Raw genomic sequence first — 17,893 nt, forward strand, 5'->3', positions numbered from 1 at the left:
AGTTTGTTTCCCCTCCTGACATGTTCAAGGCAGCAAAAGGCAGGGGAGACCCAGGACTTACACCTGGCAGGGCTGTCCTTTGCCTCCTACCCAAGGCTCAGGGCCAGCTCCAAGCCAGAGAGGCCACCGACTGTGAAATTTTAAGGGCTCAGGCTGACACTTGTAAGCAAAGGGTAGCATGAGCTGTAGGACCTCAGTAGAGAGAAGAGGTCTGAGAGGAGGAGGAAGCATCAGCAGCTAAGATGGTCAAGGCCCAGAACCCGGAACAGGGTCCCCAGAACCCGGAACAGGGTCCCCAGCTTCCTGCTGCTTAGAGCCATTGCCCGAGGGCCAAGCTGACCAGTACTAGGGAGGTTCCTGATGAGCCTGCCCCGGGGATTCACTCATGCTCTCTCCCCTCTCTCCTGCTGCCTTGCCACCGCCTCCTGCCTTCCTGGGCCTTGCTTGACAGGATGCCTACTCAGAAATTGCCTACCTCTTTGCTGAATTTTTCCGTGACCTCGACATCGTGCCCTCCGACATCATTGCTGGCCTGGTGCTGCTTCGACAGCGGCAGCGAGCCAAGCGCAATGCGGTGCTGGATGAGGTGAGCGCCCCTAGCTCTCCTGTGGCCCCTGCTGCTGATCCTGTGGCATCCTCTCCCCCACGGGTCCCCAGGCCACTGTTTACTGCTCATTGCCCTCCACTGTCCCAGCTGAAACCTTCAGCCAGCCATTCCCCTGACTCCTGATAGGGTGGCTTGTTCTCTGGATCACATGTGGCTGCTTCTGAGACCAGCCTCCAAGGACATCCTAATCACTAGGATTAGATGATCAATGTCAGCTCAAGCGCTTCAGCCTTCTGTCTGAAGTTTGCCCTGCCTTCCTGTCCTCTCCAGCACACCAGTTCTGGTCTCTATACATCTCACACAAAATCCCTTTCCCTCTGGGGTGGATCAGGGCCATCCCCTGGAGGTTGAAGGTACAGGTAGAATGGAAGGAACTAGAAATACAGGGACGTATGATTTTGGAAAACTGCTGAATACTGGAAGAACTGCAAGCCTCATGCTCCTTCAGACATCTGAAGCAGACTGAAACTGAACTTTCTCATCTTTGCGTCTGGACCACTGTCCATCTTACCATGCCTGTTTTCCAGGCAAACAATGACATCTTGGCTTTCCTGTCTGGGATGCCAGTGACCAGAAACACCAAGTACCTCGACCTCAAGAACTCGGTGAGTCAGAATTCTCTTCCTCCCCCCAGTGCTTCTCCAGACCACTTCCCCACAACTGCATGGTGTGAGCCAACCCTACCACTCTTGCTCAACCGTCCAAGGAGTCTCCTCTCAGATCACATTCACATCGTGATGTTCCCATAAGCAGAACCCTGAATCTCTTAGCCAAGCGCCAAAGCACTCGGCCCTGGCTTCTAGAGATTGCATCGTGTGCTTCATGGGGTTGAGCTGTGATGTTATTGCTGCTGCTGCCCTCATGATAGGCAGTGGGGTGTGGCATTACCATTTTAAAGCCTTTTTAGCAGTAGAAACTTTCCTCAAGCACCTTAAGTAGAAAGCTCATGGGTTACAGGGAAAGTGGGTCCCATGGTATGAAGGCCCAACCCAGGCCAGCATGGCCAAGGGTGGAACCACAGCTGGAAGCAGAAACCATTCAGCCTGGCCCCGGGAAAGCAAACTGATTAGGTACATCCCTGTTCCATGGCTTCTCTCTGCAATATGGAGTAAGTCTCTCCTCCTTAAGGCCTTACGTGTAAAATGCCCTAGGCATACCTTGCACCCAGAGCTAGAGTAGGAGGAAGTGACCACCCTAAATCCAGTCCAGCAAGGTGCTGGATACTCGGTGCCAGCACTGAGTCTGGAGAAGTTTCGGCCCTTGGGGAATCTGTCTTTAGAAAAGCCCCAGGCATCTTGTCTCCCCAGTGCTGACATCACTTCATTTCACCAACCACATACATATTCAGCCAGCGCCCCTAGCCAGATGCCTGCCACTCACTAGGGCCTCGCCTGGCTGGCTCTTACCACCCCCTGCAGGGAGGTGCAGAGGCTGCCAGTGCCCCGCCCTCCGTGTCCTGTCACCCAGGGTAATTGCCTCTGCAGCTACTGGCTCCTTCCTGAGTTCTGAAGAGCAGGCAGAGGGTGCTGATTGAGGCCTACCTGTTTCACTTCACAAGATGACTAATCACCCTCCTTAACTTTTACAAGGTGACTAATTCCCTCTAAGTGCCACAGTCCTGGTGCCCAGGGGCTGGGGACTGACTGACAGGCTTTCCTGGGACACTGCCATCCTGCCTCTGGACAGCTTGTAGCACTGATACCAACCACAGCATCAGAAGCAGTTGTTGGGCGGCAGACTCCTGGGTGGCACCTTTCTCCAGTGTGATCCCAATCTCAGGGAGACAGCTTCCCCCAGCCTCAGAAACCTGGGACTCCATGAGTCAAACTGGAGAGCCAGAGACATTTGGTGACATGTTTCCATGCCCAGCATGGCTCATCTTGTTGCCCATAGCAAGACGCCCCAAGCCACAGGTCCCAGGGCTTGACAGGATTAAGTTCCCAGGGCCTGCTTGCAGAGGCAGGGAGACTGCCACTTACATCCCACACCCCCTTCCTTCTTGGGTAAACAAGTCAGTAGTCTGAGCGATTTTCTGTCCCCAAATCATGAATTCTAAGACTGTAGTGATAGGGTAGGTCTCATGTATACTCTGCCCTGGGTACAGGGAGATAGTTGGGCAAATGTGGTGAGTGTTTGAAGGGGTGCCCCTCCTCCACCCTGGGGCCCAGCAGCTGTCCCCCACTGGAGCAGGTAGGCAGGCTCCCACTTCAGGAACTGGTGGTGGCTGAGGTAGCAGGCAGGAGAGGCAGAGGTTACCACCCTGTGCATCCTGTTCTCCAGCACGAGATGCTACGCTACAAAGAAGTCTGCTACTACATGCTCTTCGCCCTGGCTGCCTACGGCTGGCCCATGTACCTGATGCGGAAGCCCACCTGTGGCCTCTGCCAGCTGGCTCGGTCCTGCTCGTGAGTACTCTATCAGTCCCCAGCCACATCAGCACAGGGTGGAGGGAAGGGATACGATGGTGCTCTGGAACCCTCTTCCCCTAGGGCTATCCTGCTCCCACCTCCTCTGGCCCCACCCAAGTAGCTTCTCTTCCATGTGGTCGCTGGGCCACTCCCTCTCCTGATTCCTTCCTGGACTAGGATCACACAGTTCTGGCTTTGAATGCAGACTCTCAGTTTGCAGCCGTGGGCAAGCCAGTGCACTTCTGTGGGCCTTCCTTTCTGCATCCGCCAGGTGGGATGTTGGTACCTCATTTTTGAGATGCGATACTGCAGTGTCTACACTGCTGGTTTTCCTCCCTTTGGCCCTTCCTCTGCCCCTGCTGCCATTCCATTCTGACCACGTCTCCCTTCTCGTGGCTCTCCTCCTGTGCTCTGCCTTTCTAGAAGAAAGGACTTTCTTTCTTGGGAAAGGCCCACTCTGGAGGGCTCTAGAAACTCACTAAAGAAGGCACTTTGAGAGGCTTTACCAGGCTCTGAGCAGAGAAAGACCTGGACCTAAATATGAGCTGTTATTGACTCCGCCCTCAGCCCCACCCAGGGGCAGGTCTCTGTGCTTCTTCTAAGTGGGCCAGAGAAGGGCTTTGGAAAGACCCTGTCCTTTTGCGGTGTCTCCACCCTCAGTCCATGACAGGCAGAAGTGGGACAGTTCCCTGGGCTCCCGTTCCAGAAAAGCTGACCTGATAGAACAGCACCTCTGTCCTCCATGGCCTTCCTGGGGGACGGACGACAGCACCCACATCTGCTTGGCAGTGCCTCTACCTTCAGAAAGCTGGTGGCTTTCTCCCAGCTGCTGGTCACCTCCCACAGCAGCCAATCAGAGAAAACAAGATCACTGCATGCTCCTCCCATCTCTGCCAGATGTACACGCCTATCATTTCCCCCTGCACTCCCGGGACACAGCCTGGAGAAAGAGATTCTCAAGATGAGCACTGGGCCAGGAGCCCCGAGGCCACCCACCCAGCAGGTGGACCTGCTCCACTTCTCAGGGTCCTGTGTCCCTGGTTCTAGCAGGCGCTGTCGGCCCATAGGACAGTTCAGAATCACAGAGCCACAGGCAGTGGGGCTCTGCGTGCTCTGGGAACAGTAGGAATAGAAGCGCCTGTATGAACCAGTGCTGAAATGGCAGAGGACAGAGTCCCCAGGCTCGGTGGGCATGATCAGGTCCCCTCTTGGAAGAATGGGCTTAGGGTAAGGTGGAGAGGAAGGCCCAAAGCCCTGGGGTACTGGAGAGAGAGGCAGCTGGGCACCGCTCTTAGCGTCTGCTGTCTGCCTGCTGCTGCCGTTTCCACGCACTCTCAGATCCTGCTCTGAGCCTGTCTACCCCAGCACGTGAGACACCACCACTTGGCCAGGGCGTGCGGAGGGTGGGGCGGGACAAGGGGCATGACACAAGGAAAAGGCTGGGGTCTGGTGGCTTTGGGAAGTGGCAGTCAGTGATGGCTCTGACAAGAAGGAAGCTGAGGCTTAGCTGGACCATGGCTACAGAATCAGGAAGTGACATGACCAGGAAGGATCTGAACCCAAGTTCTGACTCTCCTCTACCTCATTAGAGCCTCCTGCTCAGCTGAGGAAAGAGGGGAGCTTCCCGAAGGCTTGAAGGTAGGAGCTCAGACCCTGGGCCAAGCCTGCCACCACTTGGCCTAGTGGTGTGGTGGCTTCTCCAGACTCAGCTCTGGGATGTGTATCCTGTGTATGGGGCAGCCCCACTCCCAAGCTCAGGCATTTCCGGGTCTCGGCTTGACGCGGGGGTTTCTCGATGAGGCCTCTCCCTCTTGAGAAGTCACAGTCCCACAAGCGCTGCTCTGAGAAGACAAACACCTCACACTGAATGTCAATTCAAGACAGCTGCTGGCAGCCTTGTCACACTTGTTCCCAGCTCCTGGCACCCAGTCTGTTGGGTTCTGGCTCCCTCTGGAGGCCTGAGAAGCAGATGCTTCCTTCCCTCCCCAGCCCGTCCCCCACCCCTATCCCTAGCTGAGTGACCAGTTCAGCCCTGACTCAGCTACCCTGGGAAGCCTCCTGTAAGCTCAGTAGGCTTGGTGCTAGGGGAAACATCTGTGGCTAGCACAGAGCAGACCCTTCCCTGTGTAGCTCCCGCCAGGACAGAACACAGATGAGGCACTCAAGGGCGGGTGCTTAAGAAGGGTTGAGTGCTGGACGGGGGGTCACATCAGGACTGGACCTGTCGGAGGGGTAGCTGGGACTGACCTCACTGTAGGGTCACATTTGGATGGAGACCCGAGGATATAGGGGGATAATGTGCACAGAATCTGGTGAGGGAGCTGAGGCAGAGAAAGGAAAGGCGAGAGTGGGCATAGATGAGAGGGAGTCGGGGAGTCAGTCAGATAAAGCAGAGCCTGGAAAGGACTCAGACCTTTATGCTGAAAGGGAGGGCATCCCAGTGGGAGCCTAAGAGGAAATGGGATAGTAGTCTGTGTGTCTTCAGAGGGCCCCTGTGCTGCCGAGTAGGGTGGACAAGGGAGAGGCAGTCGGTGTCACGGGAAAGGACGGTGGGCGGGTCTGGTTTTAAGTGAGGAGATGTGGAGTGACTGAGAGGGCTGGAATGATAGTCAGGAGAAGGCTGAGCATCTGGAGGGCTGACAATACAGCGAAGGGGGATGCCCGTCCAATAAGGTGACTTTGGGGGGTCTGCTGGGGCCAGCGTGGACTCATGGCAAGCACATGAAGATGGCTGCTAGACAGGAGGGAGGTCCGAGCTAGATCCAGAACCTTAGAAATGGAGGGGAAGCTCAATCTGGGAAGAAAGAAGAGCGATGAGGTCTCCAGCCAAGTGGGGAAGGGTTCATGACAGGTGCCTGCTGCCTAGAGACCATGGGATGGACTGGTTCAGGGTTTGGCCCCTTAGGGGTCTCTGGGGCTTAGCAAGGACTAGTCAGAGAGAGACAGGTTGAGGCTGAAGCCCCACCTGGAGTCACTTCCAGAGAGGAGGGAGGAGCAAGCCACCCCGCTGGTGGTGACCAGCCCTGAGCTCTCTGCCATCCCGCCCCAGGTGCTGCCTTTGCCCTGCACGACCCCGGTTCGCCCCTGGTGTCACCATTGAGGAAGACAACTGTTGTGGCTGCAATGCTATTGCCATCCGCCGTCACTTCCTGGACGAGAACATGACTGCAGTAGACATTGTCTACACCTCCTGCCATGATGCGGTGAGGGGCCAGGCTGGGGACGGTTTTCTGAAGGCCCCTGGGGATTCAGGCCACCAAAGCAATTACTCAGGCTAGCAGAGCCAGCTGTAGTTTCCAACCAGCTGGATGAAGTCCAGAGACGGCCTCATCCGTTTTGGTGACCCAGACCCACACTGACTCAAGCTTGGTGGGGAAATGGATGCCAGTCCCATTCACTATTAGGGCCTCCAGGCTCACCCTTAAGAAAACGGAAAAAGCAGGAGATTCCGGGGAGAAGCAGTGAGCCATTTGGATTGAGCATAGGGGCTGCCTGAGGCAGAGTGGAGTAGGAGGGCCAGAGACCAAGACTCCCCAGAAACTTCCAGGAACCCTGGATTTGGCAGGTGTTAGGGACTCTGTGGCGATTGGGGTTTTGTTGACATTTCCCTAAGTCTGGCCTCATTCTGGGGTCACTTAGGCTCATGAGCTGGTACTCCTAGGTCTATGAAACACCCTTCTATGTAGCTGTGGACCATGACAAGAAGAAAGTGGTGATCAGTATCCGGGGAACCCTGTCCCCCAAGGTAAGCTAGTTACCTATGGCTCTGCCATGGGCCCAAGTACTTGTGGTCCTTGCCTGTCCTTCTCAGCCACCCCTATGTGACTTTCTTCTTTCCCCAAGGACGCCCTGACCGACCTGACTGGAGATGCTGAGCGCCTCCCTGTGGAGGGACACCGAGGCACCTGGTTGGGCCACAAGGTATCAGCCTCACCACCCTGAGGTCTCCTCACTTTTGACAACACCAGACAGCACCCAGGTGCCTGCAATTAGGGGGATCTTCCCTCCCAGAGATCAGTCAGAAGGCTGTGGTCTTGTGTGCCTGCCCAGTCTGAGGCCTGGGGCCTCGGGAGTCTGGGGGTTCAGAGGCTGTCCTAGAAGTTCCAGGACAAGCAGTTGGGGACATGTCGTACCTGTTTGTCAGGCAGACCTCCCTCTGAACCTCCATTTTCTCACTTGGAAAATGCAATTCAAAATGGAGCCAAAGAAGCACCCCCACAGCCTGTTTTCTGAGGGCTGGACAGGGGCGCTGGCTGAAATCACTAGCTGTCTGGTCCCTGAGGCTACCCACCAGCCCTGCTCTGTTCCTCCCACCCAGGGCATGGTGCTCTCGGCTGAATACATCAAGAAGAAACTGGAGCAGGAGATGGTCCTGTCCCAGGCCTTTGGGCGAGACCTGGTGAGGAGTTTTCCCTGCCATCCCATCCTGGAGAGGAGGGGTGAATGATGGCATCCCCTCCCCAAACACTAGGTCCTGTCCCTCCCTCCCTCATTCCCAACTTTTTCTAGCTGGCTCCACCCTGCCCCTCTCCACCTCCCAGGCCCCTCCTTCTCAAAGTGTCCTCTCTCTCAGCACCCTGTACCGCAGTTACCAACAGCCTCAGTGTCAGGACCACTTGTAGGAAGTTTTACAGAACCCACGGACAAAAACAGCCACCAAGCAGGGAGAAGGCTGCACCTCACCTGGGTGCCAGCCTGAGTCAGCCACTAACTACTCCCTGTATGGGTAGCTCCTCATTCCCAGACCTCACAGACTCCAGGCTAGTGGTCAGGGTGGAGGGATGTCAAACGGCTAGAACTAATCACCAGAGCAGTCAAAGGGCAAGTGCGATGCCTGGGGGCGGGGGACGCTGTTTCTGGAAAATCAGGGAGGGCTTCCTCAAGGAGGCAATTTCTAAGCAAGGCTTTAGAGGATGAGTAGGATGTGAAAACCGTCTCACTAAGCCTTTGCCCTCTGAGGACCTAGCATAGCTCTCCCTCGGCCCTAACATCCATCCACGCAGGACAGCATGACCCCGGATTCTAAGAAGAGCCCTCATCCACCCAGTGTCAGCTGGGAAACTGAGGCAGGGCTCTCAAGCATCTCTTGGTCCCCAGGGCCGTGGAACCAAACACTATGGGCTGATTGTGGTAGGCCACTCCTTGGGCGCTGGCACAGCTGCCATCCTCTCCTTCCTCCTGCGTCCTCAGTACCCGACCCTCAAGTGCTTCGCCTACTCCCCGCCGGGAGGCCTGCTGAGGTAAGAAGCTTGAGGTCTTAGACCTGACTGGAGCAGCTAGGACACTTGAAAGCCAAGGGCTGACATGGACTAGCCAGGGCTGGGAGTTGGTGGCTGGATGTGGGCAGCTCACCTGGAGATTTGGGAATGGCACAGAACAGGGCTTGGCTGGTAGGATGAGGACTTTGTAACACGCCAAGTGGACCCACCCCCAAAGACATGTGGTAAAACACAAGTAGGAAGGGCAGAAATTGAAACCCAGCCTGACACTATAAGCACCATGGAAAGTCTTGATCCCAGGTACAGAGTGGGGTTGCTCCTGCCAAGGCCCTGCTCTGGGTCTGAACCCCTCCCCCTAACTTCTCCTACAGCGAGGATGCCATGGAGTACTCCAAAGAGTTTGTTACTGCTGTGGTTCTGGGCAAAGACCTTGTTCCCAGGTAAGTCCCTGTCTCTTGCTGTGGTCCCCTAGAGAGGCCTCTCCCCACTCACATTGCTCACATCTCGTTCAGTTTCCCTCACCCTTTCCTAAGGACTCTAGTGTCCCTTCCCACTTTTGGTGGCCCTGAGGTGAGAGGGCGGAGACAGCGTAGGTACCATGCCTTCCCGAGTGGCCTCTCTGACCTGGCTTGCCTCCACATCAGGACCCGTCTAGACTTGTCTTCTTATTCCTGGGAGTCAGATGCCCCCACCGCCCCTCTCCTACCCCTTTCCCAGCCCTTGACTGGCCAGGCTGATGGCTCATCCCCTTCTACAGGATTGGCCTTTCCCAGCTGGAAGGTTTCCGCCGGCAGCTTCTGGATGTCCTGCAGCGAAGCACCAAGCCCAAAGTGAGCCCCCACCAGCTCCCTGACCACTGGGAAGTCCTGACTGTCCCTCCTGTTGTTCCCCACTGATCCAGGGGACAAAGCACAAAAGGCCACAGCTGTGTTATGGACACTCAGGGTCCAAGCTCAGTCCATCCAGTCCTTGCCCTTGTGAGGAAACTGGGATCCAGTGTGGAAGGGACTTTGCTCACACAGTGGAACTCATGGTGTCAGAACTGGAACTAGGGTGCTCCTCCTGCACAGAGCTGCCCAGCATGAGGGCAGGCAGAAGAAGGCCTGTTGGGGTTGCGCAGGCTCAAAGGAGGCTGCTGCCCCGTGTGGAGGGTTTATGCCCAGCTTCTTCCGCTATTCTGCTGGAGCTAGGAGAGAGCCAGCTTATTCTAACACATACCAGGTCGTGGAAGATCCTGGAGGCCCTTTCTGTGCAAAGAGACCTTCACTGCCCGGGGGGGGGGCACGACACGGTGTTGTGGCCAGACATCCTAGGCCAAAAATAGGTCCTCTTTGATCAGAGGGTGCTCTGTGAGATAGCTGCCCACTCCCAGGTGGGCCCTCACCCTCTTCCTGCTGCCTGTCTGCAGCCTTCCTAGCCTTGGTGCCCATGAAGCTCTGGCGGTCAGGACCCTGGGTCAGTATAGCTTTATGGAATTGTCTCTCTGGAGGAGACACACTCCTTGGAAACAGTGTCTGCTCCTCACAGAGCCAGGCCCAGGCATTCCTCAGATCCAGGGCCTGTCACTGAGGCCTGTCCCACCTCTGCCTTGCACAGTGACCCAGAGCAGATCCCCTCCTTACCAGGTGTGTCTCCTACCCACTAGATGAGGGCTTGGCTAGTCTTCCAGGCCCTTGCCAGCCCTGAAATGCAACAATTCTGTGTCATCTGTCCTTGGCATGTTAGTGGCCACCTGGCCACCACACACTTCAGTCGCTGCCTCTTGAGGTGGGCACAGACCTTTAATGCTCTGGCCACTGCCTCGATCACCAGCCCTCTCTTCTCATCTGTTGAGGCCCTTCTTGTAAGCACCCCTGATCCTACCCACCTAGCCAGAGCTACTCAGCTCTATCCTCCTCTCCCTGGCCCTATGCAGTGGCGGATCATTGTGGGGGCCACCAAGTGTATCCCCAAGTCGGAGCTGCCTGAGGATCAGGTGGAGGTGACCACCCTGGCCAGCACACGGCTCTGGACCCACCCCAGTGATTTGACCATCGCCCTTTCTGCCAGCACCCCACTCTACCCACCTGGCCGCATCATCCACGTGGTCCACAACCATCCTGCAGAACAGTGCTGGTAGGTGCTGATGGAGAGCTGGGCCGCTCCTGTAGGTGTGGGTCCAACACAGGGGATGCTGAGGGCTGGACTAGCCTCTGTTCAGTTAACCACTCACAGCTGGGGCAGAAATGGAGACGATAGTCCAGAGGCCCCACAGCCATGGAAAGGGAACCAGAGACCTAGCCCACGTCAGTCCCCAACAGGGCTTTATGATTCTGTGTCTCTCTGAAGGAGCCTAATCCTTGGAAGCAGTGTCTTCCCCTCACAGGCCCAGGCCCAGGCATTCATTAGACCCAGAAGCGGGTGCCAGAGACCTGACCCAAAGGTGGCTGTCCAGCTGGGTCAAACTGAGGCCTGTCCCACCTCTGACTTGCACCCCACTGTCAGCCCTTCACTGATGACTCCCAAGGCAGCTCTTCCTATTCTTGGTGCATTTAGGAGTAGATGGCCTATAGCAGCCACCAGGCTCTGGGCCAGCTCATACCTCAGTGCCCCTGCGTTAATTGACAGATACGTGTGGGCAAGAGTGTGGCCAAGGCAAGCACAGGAACAGTGTGCTGGTAGGTAGACTCTCGGAACCTTGGGCCCTGGGCCCTCTCTCTTAACACAGTCTGCCCCTCCTGACAGAAAGCTGGGGGTCTGAGCCCTGCCCAGGGGTAGCAGATGTAGCCTACACTGAAAGCAGGTGGGAGGCCTTGTATGGGCTGCAACTGAGGCTCCAGGCCGGCCTTTCACAGGCTACGGGCAAAGCAGCCAGGCCTGGGAGGGAGCACTGACCTGCTGCCTAGGATAAACAGGGCATCGGAAGCCAGCCTAGACCCTGAAGCCAGTGCACAGCAGAGCCCCAGACCCCTTCCTTCCCTATCTGTGTCCCTGTCAGTTGCTGTGAGCAGGAGGAGCCCACGTACTCCGCCATCTGGGGCGACAACAAAGCCTTCAACGAGGTGATCATCTCTCCAGCCATGCTCCATGAGCACTTGCCGTACGTGGTCATGGAGGGGCTCAACAAGGTGAGTGCAGGCAGGCCATGGGTGCCCTACACACTGAGTCCCTGTATCCCTCCTGAAGCTCGAAGCTCGAGAGCCCGGCCACAGTCCCTAGCTGGGCCCTGGCAGTCAGAAAGACGGGCAATCTTTCCACTCCATAGTCCTGGCTGTTTCCACACATCACGTTTCCGCACAGGGAAGAGGGAATCTAGAAGATTCCTAGAGGCCTATCCCTTAGAAAGGCCAAACTAGGAGCCCTGACCATTACCAGATACGTAGCCAAGTGGGAACAGAACCTTCCTTCATGGACCACTGAAGGACTAGAAAGAAGACTACTCCAGCGAGACTGCTCGAGGAGCAGGTGTCGCATGGCAAATCCCAGGCCTTCCGCAAAGAAAGGGGACCCACTGAACCATCAGGCTATTTGCTCTGGGAAGCCACAGGGCTGGGCTGGCCACCCCTCTACCACCAGCCCCACCCCATCCCCATCCTGTCCTCAGGTGCTGGAGAACTACAACAAGGGAAAGACAGCACTGCTCTCTGCTGCAAAGGTCATGGTGAGCCCCACTGAGGTAGACCTCACTCCCGAGCTCATCTTCCAGCAGCAGCCGCTGCCCACGGGGCCACCTCTGCCCACCGGCCTGGCCCTGGAGCTGCCTGCCACAGACCAGCGCAACAGCGTCAGGTGAGTCTCACACCCCACCCCACCCCAAGGGAGTGCGGATGCACAGTCTGCATAGCTGTGTTCCTGTACATCCGTGCATCCTGTGTACCCACTGGCCCATGCACATCCCCAAAGCTGTGTCCATACGCTCAGTGTGGGAGTTAAACTGGCTCAGGTTTTTGCTCACCCTGCTCTAGCTGTCTCCCACCTTGTCATCAGTGCCTGGGGCCATTTCCAGGGAGTCTGGGAGGTTTCAAGGCACACACAGACCTACCTACACACCAGAACTAAACACCAAGTTGCCCATTCCCGCTTAGATCCAAACAGATACACACTGGTGTGCTTACACAGCGGTGCATATATATTAGGGCTTATGACAAGCTTTTCTCATACGTACACAGAATGCCCCACACAGGACACACACACCAAGGCAGGCAGAGCACACATGACTATGGGCACACTTGGACAGGTAGACATGTAAACACAATGGCTGTACTGTGCCAGAGCCACAGCCCACAGGTACCAAGGCATGCACATGGGCTCACGGATGTGCACACACATCTCAGTGGGTTCTAGAGCAGTGCCTCTTCCAGAGGAAGGTTGTCCTGCCTTTCTGAGACCCTGACTCCCAGACCCTGCTTGCTTCCTTCTAAAGCTGACTGCTGAGAAGTAGGATGTCACTGTGTCTTGGTCTTTGCTACCCCCCTCCGCCCTGAAACACCCTTCCTTGTGTGTTTCCTGTGGTGGCTACATGTCGTCTTGAAGAACCCAGTGTCTGTCCTTGGCCAGTGTACACGAGGCAGTCACCATTTCCCAACTCCTCCTCTCTTCCCAACGCCAAGGTGGCTGCAGAGTTTGCTGCCCCTGTGTAGCATAGGGCTATATCATGGGAGATGTGGAGGAACCCGGAGGAGGAAGAGATAGAAGAGGCACTGGGAAGTGCTGGCCTGAAAGCTGGGGCTAAAGTCCCTCTGCCCTTCCTCCCTGCTCTCTTTCCTTACCTGTCTCTGCCCTTCCCTCTGCGTCTCCCATTCACTGTGTCCTCATGAGTGAGCCAGAGCAGCCGATCTCTTGATGCCGTAATGGACTAGTACCATAATGGGTGTGAATGCATAGGACCCAGACTCCTCTTGGAATCTTAATGTTCTTAGGCATTTTGAGGACCCCATTCCTGTCCACCTAGTGTTAGCCTATTGTTTTCTGTCTTAGCTTCTTCTGAGTTGGATTTATTTCCTTTTATTTTAGATTTATTTTTATTATTTTCTGTGTGTATGTGTCTATGAGAGCATCTGTACACATATGTGTGGGTGCCCATTGAATCCCCTGGAGCTAGAGTTACTGGGGGTTGTGAGCCACCTGATACGCCCCCATGACTGGGCAGGAAACACTCGTAACCTCTGGGCCATATCTCTAGTCGATGGGTTGGCTTTTACTTTTTATTTTTATATGAATGGGTGTTTTGCCTGCAAATATGCCTGAGTACCTTGTGCTTGCCTAGTGCCCTTGGAGGTCAGAAGAGTCTGTTGAATCTCCTGGAACTGGAGTTACAGGTGGCTGTGAACCACCATGTGGGTTCTGAGACTCATACCCAAGTCCTCCGGAAGAACAGTCAATGTTTCTTTCTTTTTTTAAAGATATATATATAGTGTTCTGCCTGCACTCCAGAAGAGGGCACCACTGCATCTCATATAGATGGTTGTGAATCACAATGTGGTTGCTGGGAATTGAACTCAGGACCTCTGGAAGAGCAGCCAGTGCTCTTAACCTCTGAGTCATCTCTCCAGCCCCAGCCAGTGTTTTTTTTTTTTGTTTTTTTTTTGTTTTTTTTTTTTTTTTACAGCACCGAGCCATCTCTTCAGATTCTATGAGTTGGTTTGCAAACATCAAGATTCCCTGCCCCAAACTATTCAACAAGGACTGAACTAATTTCTGTCCTTGTCTCCCACCCACCCCCACCCCACCTTCCTTCTAGCCTGCGAAGTAGGGGTCCTTCTGAGTCTTATCCTTATGCTCTTCCTCTGCAGGAGCAAGTCCCAGTCTGAGATGAGCCTGGAGGGCTTCTCTGAGGGGCGGCTGCTGTCCCCAGTGGCTGCTGCATCAGCAGCCCGCCAAGACCCTGTAGAGCTGTTGCTGCTGTCCACCCAGGAGCGGCTGGCGGCAGAGCTGCAGTCCCGGCGGGCACCACTGGCCACCATGGAGAGCCTCTCAGACACTGAATCGCTGTACAGCTTCGACTCACGCCGCTCCTCGGGCTTCCGCAGCATCCGAGGCTCGCCCAGCCTCCATGCCGTACTGGAGCGGGACGAGGGCCACCTCTTTTACATCGACCCCGCCATTCCAGAGGAGAACCCGTCCCTCAGCTCGCGCACAGAGCTTCTGGCAGCCGACAGCCTGTCCAAGCACTCGCAGGATACCCAGCCCCTGGAGGCAGCCTTGGGCAGCGGGGGTGTCACTCCTGAGCGACCACCAAGTGCCACCAATGAGGAAGAGGAGGCAGCAGGTGGTGAGGGTGGTGGGGCGGCCCCCCGAGGAGAGCTGGCATTGCACAATGGGCGCCTGGGGGACTCACCCAGCCCTCAGGTGCTAGAATTTGCAGAGTTCATTGACAGCCTCTTCAACCTGGACAGCAAGAGCAGCTCCTTCCAGGACCTCTACTGCATGGTGGTGCCCGAGAGCCCCACTAGTGACTATGCTGAGGGCCCCAAGTCCCCCAGCCAACAGGAAATCTTGCTTCGGGCCCAATTTGAGCCCAATCTGGTACCCAAGCCCCCAAGGCTCTTCGCAGGGTCTGCTGACCCCTCCTCTGGCATCTCACTGTCTCCCTCCTTCCCACTCAGCTCCTCAGGAGAGCTCATGGACCTGACACCCACAGGCCTCAGCAGCCAGGAGTGTCTGGCCACAGACAAGATCCGGACTTCCACCCCCACAGGCCACGGGGCCAGTCCTACCAAGCAGGATGACTTGGTCATCTCAGCACGCTAGCACCGGCAGTGGCTGCCGGCACCTCCCCTACCGGAACTCAAGGCCTTGTCGGTACCTAACGGCCACTTGGGGCCCAGTAGCTTTGAGGAGAGGCTCCGAGGGGCCAAGTGGTCTCAGGCCCTGGAGCACTGCTGCTGAGCAGGGGTCCGCATCCCTACCTCAGCCTAGGACCCTCAGAACCAAGATGTCTGGGAAAAGCAGGTTTGGGTTTGGTACAGGGAGGAGACTTCAGGTTGGATGGTCAGTCCTCAGTCCTCAGCCTGACTCCTCTGTGTGGGCAGCCTGGTATCTCTGTTCTGGGAATGGCACTAGGCAAGCTAGCTTCCTGTCACTGCCCTCCAGCTACTCTCCCAGAGCAAGGCAGAAAGCAGCCCCCCTCCACATATTCTCATATGTCGTTCAAGTTGGCACCTGCCCTGGCCACTATCCCCCAGATCTGGTGCCTGCTGGCCAGCCCCCTGGGGTGATCCCCGCCAAGGTGACCCGCAGTGCTGTATATGTTTACAGAAATCTGCTGGGCTTGGCTCAGGTTGTACCCTGGGCTTGTAAGCCCCCATCCCCAATCATGTATTCAGTTGTCCCCTGTGAGTGGGACCTGAGGACCAGAGGGGACTGGAGGAGAGTGGGATCAGGGCCACCCCTTCTCTGCCTGGTGCCCCTTATCTTCATGGGTCCTGGCTACTGGGCCTGCCTGCCTACCTGCCAATTCCTGGCTTCCTGGCTCACCTTCTACCCCCAGGACTCTGGCCATTCAAAGGGTGGTGGACACTCCTGTGACACCACCCCTGGCTGCAGAGTCAGGGCCCTGGGAAGAAAGAAGGCATCCAAAGTCCCGTCTCCTAGGTATCCTGCCTGACCCCTTTGTGGTACCCCAACATGCCTAGGCAGCTCTGGGCCCTGGGGTCTGAAACCAAACATGCCTCTGCCCATTTGCTCTCCTGGCTACTTAGCTCCTTTTTGGGTCTGGGCTCCACCTCCCATTGTGTCCTGCCCATAAGAGGGGAAGCCAAGAATAGGGCATTGTGAGTCCTGGCTGGAAACCCCTGGCCACTGCCAAGGCTGTCCCAGGTTAGCCTGAGGCCTTCCTAGGTTTTCCTATGGTTTGGAGAAGCAGTCCAGGAGGTAGGAACCGAGCCTGTCTCCAAGCTGGGGTGGGGAGGTTGTGCATGCTAGTGTCGGGTGTGTGTGTGCATGCGCATGAATGTGCACCACTCCTGCGGAGAGGGGCTGCAGAGGGCTGCCCGCCTTCCCCACTCGCCTGCCTCCTGTGAGGCGAAGCCTTGGGACAAGCCAGTCACTGAGGTGTGCAGGCAAGCAACTGTCCACTTGTGCCCTGTCTCCTTGGAAGCATGGTCCCTATCACTCCAGCCCCACTCACAGCCTCTCTGGGTTCCCCTGGCCACCTGGTGATCGCTGGTATTTGGACCTGAGCCCCAACTCTACTCCCTACAGCTGGGTGGCCAGGATGACTATCCACCCTAACAGACGAGGACAGAGACCTGGGAGCTGGGCCTCCCTTTGCTCTGTGACTCCCCACCTCACCAGACGTTCGGCCACCCTGCCCCTGCCAAGGCAGTGCCTCAGCCTAGCACAGAAGTAAGATAAAAATCAGTGGTTCTTAGAAGTCACATGTTAGACAGAAATCTGAAATCAGAGAGACAATGCGACAAGCACCCCAGCCAGCAGCAAACAGAGTTGTGGCTCTGGCCTTTTAAATCTTCCTCTGCCAGGGTAGGTGTGGGGGCTCCTCTACGGTGTGTCCCTTTGCCCAGGACTGAGCCATCAGGGACATACCCCCCACCCCCAAGGCTGCAGCCATACTGTGTTACAGGCTTGGGGCTGGGGCAGGCTTGGACTCAGCCCTAGACACCCAGGGCCAGCCCACCCCTTCCCTGTCCCCTCCCTGCCTGACCCCAGAAAGGTGGGCCTGCTGCACATTCCCATCACTCCATGCCACATCTGGGGGGTCTGAGCCACCCCCTTCACCCCAGTTCAGACTGACCCCCACACTGCCCCCCGGACCCGCAGCACAAGCTCTCCCAGCCAAGCGCTGGCCTGTCCTCCCAGGGATCTGGAGGACTTCCATATGCAAATAGTAGCCAGGCCCCATAAACCCTCTGCACTCCATGTGCCATTCTCCCATGACTTTTTTGTACTTAATGTATGAAAGAACCACACTAATATTGCTGTAAAAAGGAGAGACAAATTAATATAGCTTATTCTATAAATATATCTGTATATAGAGTTTTCTGTATATTGTATAGAGCTGTGTATAAACTGAATGTAGAAGCACACCTCTGCCTCATGTGGTCATCTTTTCATCAGATGGCAATAGTGGCTGCGTGGGGACATGCTGCCAAGACCACAGCAGGGTGAGGGCATGAGGGCCTCTGAGACCATTCCCTAGATGAGCCAGAAAGTATGAGGGGAAAACTTAAGGACCCATGGGATCAAGTCTTTTGTGCCCCCAAATACAGAAGGCATGTAGGGCCCAGTGGGATAGAACTGTGGGACTCAAAGCTGATACAGTTCCCATGGTTTTGTTAAAGTATAAGTGCTAAGCCAGCAAGATGGCTTAGTAGGGAGGTCAAGGCACTTGTCACCAAGCTGGACCACTTGAGTTTGATTTCCAATAATCAATGGGTGAGTGAGAAGTGGCTGCCAGGAAACTGTCCCTTGACTTACACATGTATTCACTGTGACACTTGTACACCCCCAAATAAATACATAAACACAATGTGAATTTAAAATAAAACAGATACGGTTCATTGGGTTAGGGAGGGCCCTATGTTTTCACTGGCCTCCTGCCGTGTCAGTGCCCAGACCCAGGATAGCACTGAGCTACCTCAGACAGGCAGAAGTCCTCTTGAGTCCCCAGTGCAGGAGAGCAGCCGCTTGTTGGGTCTTATGTAAGATACACTGGGGAAGGG

The 17,893-nt window shown here is 55.9% G+C and overlaps 1 protein-coding gene across 1 annotated transcript in view; it reads left to right on the forward strand.

Annotated features, from left to right (window-relative positions):
* Positions 1-17,257, forward strand: part of Dagla (diacylglycerol lipase alpha) — a 56,915-nt gene extending 39,658 nt beyond the window's left edge. The window contains exons 7-20 of the mRNA XM_005063848.4: positions 452-586; positions 1,135-1,212; positions 2,888-3,012; positions 6,065-6,218; positions 6,677-6,760; positions 6,859-6,936; positions 7,334-7,414; positions 8,113-8,255; positions 8,606-8,674; positions 8,992-9,064; positions 10,150-10,349; positions 11,212-11,341; positions 11,818-12,002; positions 14,006-17,257. Coding sequence (XP_005063905.1) covers positions 452-586; positions 1,135-1,212; positions 2,888-3,012; positions 6,065-6,218; positions 6,677-6,760; positions 6,859-6,936; positions 7,334-7,414; positions 8,113-8,255; positions 8,606-8,674; positions 8,992-9,064; positions 10,150-10,349; positions 11,212-11,341; positions 11,818-12,002; positions 14,006-14,963 — 2,493 coding nt within the window. The 3' untranslated portion in view covers positions 14,964-17,257. The remainder of the gene's footprint in view (positions 1-451; positions 587-1,134; positions 1,213-2,887; positions 3,013-6,064; positions 6,219-6,676; positions 6,761-6,858; positions 6,937-7,333; positions 7,415-8,112; positions 8,256-8,605; positions 8,675-8,991; positions 9,065-10,149; positions 10,350-11,211; positions 11,342-11,817; positions 12,003-14,005) is intronic.
* Positions 17,258-17,893: the final 636 nt, after the last annotated feature.

The sequence above is a fragment of the Mesocricetus auratus genome, unplaced genomic scaffold (assembly GCF_017639785.1).
Source record: "Mesocricetus auratus isolate SY011 unplaced genomic scaffold, BCM_Maur_2.0 Super-Scaffold_4256, whole genome shotgun sequence".
Lineage (NCBI taxonomy): Eukaryota > Metazoa > Chordata > Mammalia > Rodentia > Cricetidae > Mesocricetus > Mesocricetus auratus.